At 40.4% G+C, this 7,779-nt stretch overlaps 1 protein-coding gene across 1 annotated transcript in view; it reads left to right on the forward strand.

The window, feature by feature from the left end:
- LOC111569673 (solute carrier family 23 member 2-like) overlaps positions 1–7,343 on the forward strand; it is a 7,869-nt gene extending 526 nt beyond the window's left edge. Inside the window, exons 2-12 of the mRNA XM_023271942.3 lie at positions 310–447; positions 1,051–1,208; positions 2,459–2,618; positions 2,804–2,985; positions 3,140–3,260; positions 3,369–3,525; positions 5,047–5,300; positions 5,474–5,638; positions 5,727–5,835; positions 5,986–6,081; positions 6,363–7,343. Coding sequence (XP_023127710.1) covers positions 310–447; positions 1,051–1,208; positions 2,459–2,618; positions 2,804–2,985; positions 3,140–3,260; positions 3,369–3,525; positions 5,047–5,300; positions 5,474–5,638; positions 5,727–5,835; positions 5,986–6,081; positions 6,363–6,616 — 1,794 coding nt within the window. The 3' untranslated portion in view covers positions 6,617–7,343. The remainder of the gene's footprint in view (positions 1–309; positions 448–1,050; positions 1,209–2,458; positions 2,619–2,803; positions 2,986–3,139; positions 3,261–3,368; positions 3,526–5,046; positions 5,301–5,473; positions 5,639–5,726; positions 5,836–5,985; positions 6,082–6,362) is intronic.
- Positions 7,344–7,779: the final 436 nt, after the last annotated feature.

A 7,779-nucleotide genomic window follows, 5' to 3' on the forward strand; every position in this document is an offset into this window, starting at 1 on the left:
AACTACTTGAAAGTGCACATGAAATGTAAAATGTTGTCAATAATTCAGTGTAAAATAAACATGAACTTTGAATGTTTACTAGTCATAAAATTCAGCTGAGAGCCAGTAAATACATAAGAATGTCCTCAGGTGAGTTTTTGTTGCTTATTTCTAAAGAAACTGTTAGCGAAGTGAACTTGATGATAGGTGAGTCATTTTTCATTGAATTGAAGATGACTCCTTCTCCTCCTATACCTCCTTAACAATTATTCTGCCTGTCTGTTTGTCTGCGGTTTTGAATCCTTTTTTTTTTTTTTTGTGGCGCTGCAGATGGACGAGCAAGTCAAAGGAGAAGCGAGTAAGACTTTTGGGAGCAGTTGTGTAGCAGCAGAGGACAACAGAAATAAACCAACCTATTGCGTAACTGATGTCCCCCCGTGGTACTTTTGTATTTTCCTGGCCCTTCAGGTAGGTGTGATCATATCTGTGTTGTTTCTATATGAATGCTTAGTAAGTGTCCTTATCGCATGTGTAATTACGTTGCAATTGGGCCAATAAAAGTCATATGTTAAAGCTTTTATTATGTAGTCATTTTAGAATTGCATATTATAGTTGTCAGTGAGTTACAGGCTTACACCACTGTTCAAAAGTTTGGGATCACTTAGAAATGTCCTCATTTTTGAAAGATAAGCAGTTTTTTCAATGAAGATAGCATTAAATTAATCAGAAATAGTCTAGACATTGTTAATGTGGTAAATGACTATTCTAGCTGGAAACGGCTGATTTTTAATGGAATATCTCCATAGGGGTACAGAGGAACATTTCCAGCAACCATCACTCCTGTGTTCTAATGCTACATTGTGTTAGCTAATGGTGTTGAAAGTCTAATTGATGAGTAGAAAACCCTTGTGTAGTTATGTTAGCACATGAATTAAAGTGGGAGTTTTCATGGAAAACATGAAATTGCCTGGGTGACCCCAAACTTTTGAACGGTGGTGTAAGTTGTTATTGTGTGTCACATAGTCAGTACTATAATTTTATCATTCTCATCGCTGTTCCTCTCCACCACAGCATTACCTGACAGCGTTTGGTGGAATCATCTCCATTCCTCTTATTCTTTCTGAGGGGTTGTGTCTGCAGCATGATAGCCTGACTCAGAGTCGCCTCATTAACACCATTTTCTTCGTCTCCGGCCTGTGCACCATCCTGCAGGTCACCTTCGGTGTCCGGTGAGAATGTTGCCACGAGTCAACTTCACTCCTCAGCATCCTTTAAGGAAAGATTGGAGAGATAGTTGCAATAAATTCTGTTCACACACAAAGTTGGACTTAAGTGAGACAGAATCTAGCCAAGTTGAAAAGTATTGCACTTGTTACCACAATCTTTAACGTATAGTTTGCAATTCTAAGTTACAGTTTCTGTCAAATGCAGTGAGTATCTGCTCATGGTTTGCTAGCTGCCTGTTCTGTGTATGTGCTGAATAAAAATCTGATGTTTGTGCATAGCCTTGGCGCTGCAAATGACAAGCAAAGAAAGTGGCTCAGACACATTGCAAAAAATGATGATGGAGAATTTTCCTCAAAACAAGCAGTCTTATTGAGCAATATTTGTTTTTCTGAAACATGTACACAACCAGTCAAAAGTTTGGACACAGCAAAATTTACGTCACATGTACCCTTGCGGACATGTGGATGATGACAACATGAATTGGCCTCAACACTGTCTTAATACATCAGTAACACCATCCAGAAACAACTTTAGATATACTCAGTTCTCATTCTTCCATCTGTCCCACTATCACATTATCAGATGTAATTTTTTATTTTTTTTGCTATATTTCCTACTCGTGCAATATTTCAATTTCATGTGCAACATTTCCTTACTGTGTGTAATATCACTTTACTACAGAAGCGTTGTCAGCAGTAAGTCTTACTTTTTCACTGAAATCTTACTTTTGCTTACTTATGTTCATTTCCAGTAATGTATCAGACATATATCTTGTTGCTTTTTAATTAGACACTGCACTTATTATGATGGGCTGCACAGTGGCTTGATGGTTAGCACTTTGGCCTTGCAGCTAGAAGATCCCCGGTGTGCGTCCCGGCCTTGCCAGGATCTTTCTCCATGGAGTTTGCATGTTCTCCCTGTGCATGTGTGGGTTTTATCCGGGTACTCCGCCTTCCTCCCACAGTCCAAAAACATGCTCAGGTTAATTGGTAACTCTAAATTGTCCGTAGGTGTAAATGCGAATGTGATTGTTTGTCTGTATGTGTAGCTTTGCAGTAGATTGGCGACCTGTCCGGGGTGCCTTTGCCCAAAGTTGGCTGGGATGAGCTCCAGCCTCCCTGCAACCCTAATGAGGATTAAGCGGTGTATAGATAATGGATGGATGGATTTATTGCTATATTGTGTAAAGGTGTTTTATGAGCAATATCAGGCACAAGCTTGATAAAGTTCAATCTCATCTTCCCACACGTAGGCTTCCCATCTTACAGGGAGGTACGTTTTCCTTGCTGACCCCTGCCATGGCCCTGCTGTCCGTGCCAGAACTCAAGTGCCCAGCTTGGACCCAGAACTCCACTCTGGTCAATACCTCATCTCCTGTCTTCATAGAAGTGTGGCAGACCCGCATAACAACAGTGAGCGAACACTCCAATATAAGCAAGCCAAAACAAAAAAAGCAACACTTCTGTGGAGCTCATGTTTAATTCAGTGAGCACGTGGCTTCTGCTCAAGGGAGCAACCAGTCATAATCACTGTTGCAGTCTATCACTCAGACAACAGAAGAGTGGCGATTCTGATGCTGCTGTGTTCATGTCCACAGCTGCAGGGCTCGATCATGGTGGCCTCCGTCCTGCAGGTCCTGGTTGGTTTCTCTGGCCTCATCGGCTTCCTCATGCGCTTCATTGGCCCCTTAACTATTGCCCCCACAGTCTCTCTCGTAGGCCTGTCACTGTACGACTCTGCCGGAGAGAAGGCTGGCAGCCACTGGGCCATCTCTGTTTTGTAAGTAGTAACCACTCTGAAGTGAAGCAGCAGCAATTTAGACATGACAATCAAGCTCTAACTTCACTGATTATGGTCTCATCAGCTGTGTGCTTCAAATGTGAAAGGAGTCTCTAATTTGCATGTAATTATGCTATTCTTGCCATACACTCAGGACCATGACACTGATCATCCTGTTCTCTCAGTACCTTCGTCGTGTACCAATCCCTGTTCCTGCATACAGCAAAACCAAGAAACTACACACTTCAAAGTTCTACCCATTCCAGACAGTGCCTGTATGTTCTCTGGCAACGCATCATTTGCTTAAAATACTACCAATATATTTTCAAAAGCTCAATTTTCAATATGATCTGACCCGTAAATGCTTACACTCATACTATTAGATCCTGCTTGGCATTGCAATCCCATGGTTATTCTGCTACCTCCTCACCATCTATGATGTCCTGCCATCTGATTCAGCCCAATACGGCTACCTGGCCCGTACCGATGTGAAGGGAAATGCCCTGATCGAGGCTTCTTGGTTCATATTTCCCTATCCTGGTAAGTTCCCAAAACAACTACACACTCCTGAAAGGTACTGGTAGAGGACATATTTAGATCCTTTTTTTTTTTTTTTTAAATGTAACAATATCCTCCATTCATTATTTTTTTCCTGTTTATCCAAAGGTGGGCTTTGGTTAAGTAGCAATATCACACTGTGAAAATACTGGACTTCAAATAAAGGCCCTGTTTTCAAATCATTACTTACTATACACATGACTACACATAAATACATGCGTAAGTCCAGGATTGCAGCAATATGCAAAAGTGCAGTTGCAGGTAGGCATACAACATGTCCCACGTTACTCAAGTAAAGTGCAAGTAGTTCGAATTTGTATCACATTTGCTTTTTATTTTAGGTCACACTCATAGACTGTGTGAAAAAGTTGGATAAAGCCTCCAGGTCTGAAAATAAAGCTAATGCAGAAGTGACTCTAACCTGCAACAGCCAGCAGGGGGTGACTCCTGTAGCTGCAAAATTAAGTCAAATTATATAGAAGTCTATGAGAAAATGATCTCAATTCACCCATGATTTTTTACCTGAGTAAATATTTTCCTAATAAGTTTACAGTCTCATTTGCTGGTTTCAAGACTTTTAAAGTACAGCAGAGTGTTAATTTTGTAAATTAAAGTCCCATTTAGAGAAAAATAGACACTGAAGCAGGGTAAGTTTCAGACAGAGCAACTGTGGATTGACAGGTTGCTACAACTCCTGGTATAGTTGATGTAGTGCCCTCGCTTGTTACATCCAGTTTGAATATGTGGTTTATATATAATACACACACACACACACACACACACACACACACACACACACACACACACACACACACACACACACACACACACACACACACACACACACACCACCAGTCAAAAGTTTGGACACGCTTTCTCATGAAAGCGTGTCCAAACCTCTGACTGGTAGTGTATATTTATGTGTATATTGTTCAAAAGTTTGGGGTCACCCAGGCAATTTCCTGTTTTCCATGAAAACTCACACTTTTATTCATGTGCTAACATAATTGCACAATGGTTTTCTAATCATCAATTAGCCTTTCAACACGATTAGGAAACACAATGTAGCATTAGAACACAGGAGTGATGGTTGTTGGAAATGTTCCTCTGTACCCCTATGGAGATATTCCTTTAAAAATGAGCCATTTCCAGCTAGAATAGTCTTTACCACAATAACTATGTCTAGACTGTATTTCTGATTGTCTTAATGTTATCTTCATTGAGAAAAAAAATGCTTTTCTTTCAAAAATGAGGACATTTCAGAGTGACCCCAAATTTTTGAATGGTAGCGTATATAAAAGAACTACAAATGTCAGACAAATGTAGTGGAGTAGAAAGTGCAGATTTTTTGTCTGAGATGTAGTGGAGTGAAAGTGTAGAGTCACAATAAATGGAAAAAATTCAAGTACAACGCAAGTACCTTGAATTTGTACCTGACTAAATCTGATTTTCTTATATTCAGCCAGTGCTGAAGTATCTGCTTATGAACTCTTCCTCTTTCAGGTCAGTGGGGGATACCGACTGTAAGCCTGGCAGGTGTGTTTGGCATTATGGCTGGGATAATATGCTCCATGATCGAGTCTGTGGGCGACTACCACACATGTGCCCGGCTGTCGGGGGCGCCTCGTCCACCCAAGCACGCCATCAACCGGGGCATCGGTGTGGAAGGGATCGGATCTTTGCTGGCGGGTGCCTTCGGAACAGGAAATGGGACTACTTCTTTTTGCGAGAATATAGCAGCACTTGATATCACCAAAGTAAGATATGTACATGCTCCCTAACATCATCTATCCTTCAACAGGAGAAAAAAGTAGTCAAAGGTCATTTGTGTATGGGGTTGATGTCATTTTTATACTATGCAGCAGGTTATTATTAAAAATTTCCTGAACAGCATACATGCATATATGACAAGGTGTTTGTGTGGTGACAGGTGGGTAGCCGGACGGTGATTCTCCTAACTGGATTTTTCATGATTTTGATGGGGATGCTGGGCAAAATTGGCGCCATCTTCACAACCATCCCCACTCCTGTGCTCGGAGGGATGTTCCTAATCATGTTTGGAGTCATATCTGCTGCTGGAATTTCTAATCTGCAGGTAAACAGCAGCCTTAAATAGTTTTTCTTTCATAATTTACAAATGTTGTTTTGCTGATAGTGGCATTTTTGGTTATCTTATTTGACAGTACACGGACATGAATTCGTCTAGGAATGTCTTCATTTTCGGTTTCTCCATGTTTTCTGCACTTGTCATTCCAAACTGGATCACGAAGTATCCCAGTTATCTCCAAACAGGTATCATTAACACAAAAGAAAAGAAATATCTTTAACCTACCATTCTTGTAAAACTGAAATTTAACGTCATTACAACAGAAAGTCATTAATATGATTCTTATTGTTTTGTTACACTGCATTTATGTTTTTCTCTTGTGTCCTTGGCGTCAGGAGTCAAAGAAGTGGACCAGGTGTTGACCACATTGTTGACCACCAATATGTTTGTAGGAGGGTTTTTGGGCTTCTTCCTAGATAATACAATTCCCGGTAAGCTGACGTGGAAGACTGAATCTGAATCACATTCTGACTTGTCATAACAAAAGGCACGGGTGTAATTAGTCACATTAATCACTGTTAACAACATTAGCAGCACCTGTGCTTTCCAAGGAAATTATATGGTCTATTCAGTGCACATGGCAGCTGCAGTTCTATGTAGATTCTGGACAGGAAACCTGTTTCTGTTGTGTTGCTTTACTGCCAGAGCTTTATCAGTGTGTGAATCAGCTTTTCTGTGAATGTAAGCTAATTGCTTTTCTAATGTCATTCAGGGACTAAACTTGAACGTGGCCTCTTAGGCTTGGAGAAACTACAACTTGAAGACTCGGGCAGCAACTTGGGAACTGAGGAGGTGTATAACCTGCCCTTTGGTATAACTTCCTACCTTCGATCTCAGTCTTGGGTTCGTTACATTCCTTTCTGCCCACGGGAAGATCATAAAAGTCAGTCTGAGGACAATATCATGCCACAGAGTCAGAAGAGTGAGGATAGCTCCCCAGTCGTCACCAAACAAACTGCAGTATAAGGTCTGAACTACAGGTTGTGTGGTAAAATGGAATATCGCATTTGCTTCTTATTTTAGGTCACACTTAAGACTGTGTACAAAAAAGTTGGATGCGGCCTGAAGTGTGAGTGAGCAAACGCAGAAGTGACTTTTACCTGCATTCTTTCTAAGAGCCAGCAGGGGGAGACGCCTCTGGTTGCAAAAAGAAGTCAGACAGTATAAAAGTCTATGAGAAAATTATCCTTTTTTCACCTCAGTAAAAAAAATAAATCTTAATATGTTTACGGTCTTAGTCATTGGTTGCAAGGCTTTTTGAGCACAGAATGTTTTAAATTTTGTAACTTATGGTCCCATTTAAAGGAAAATCTACAATAAATCAGGGTATGTTTAGGACAGAGCTACCTTGTGATAGATCGCTATCGTATTGCTATATGTATGCACCCAACAAAATTCCAAACTCAAGGCTTCAAAATGGAAGTCCACAAACCAACAGGTGACGTCACAGCTGTCTCGTCCATCACTTATATACAAGTCTAGGGTCTACACTACTGTTTCATAGAAAGGATTTTTATAATATCCATCCCAAATCCATTGTTATTTTTGAACTAAGGGACATTTAACTTATTGTGAGTTGTGGTGGAAAACCCAATCTGGTAAATAACATGTTATTTTACTTTGTTAATATGTCCATATGATGTGTTTTTAATGCTAAATGACAGAGTATGAATAAAATAAGCAGTAAATACCACGGCTGAGCATTTTCACTTTGGAATTCCAGTATACCAATGACCTCCAGACCTCCATGGTTTCATACACAACAAATCTAAGGAACCAATCCTGTTAGCTTGAACAGTGGGGTTTAGGAATCATTAATCTTCTTTCACACAAGAGCAAAAAAGAGATGTCCACGCACTTTCTGCTGAAGCACTTAGGATTACTCTGACTTCAATGACTGACAATCTGCACACATATAGTCAAAGTGGCACCTGCAGAGTTTCCGTATTCATTGTGATGTTCCATCCAATCGTTTCTTCGAGTGTTTTATCAACAAGTACCACCTGTCTATCGCTATATCTCCAAATAGTCTTTGTCAAAACTGAAACTGTGCCAGCACTCGCTTGAGACGATGGAAAAAAGTGGCTCACACAGTTCTTGTTAGTATAGTGGACCGTATCTCCATCTGT

Source organism: Amphiprion ocellaris, chromosome 12 (genome assembly GCF_022539595.1).
Source record: "Amphiprion ocellaris isolate individual 3 ecotype Okinawa chromosome 12, ASM2253959v1, whole genome shotgun sequence".
Lineage (NCBI taxonomy): Eukaryota > Metazoa > Chordata > Actinopteri > Pomacentridae > Amphiprion > Amphiprion ocellaris.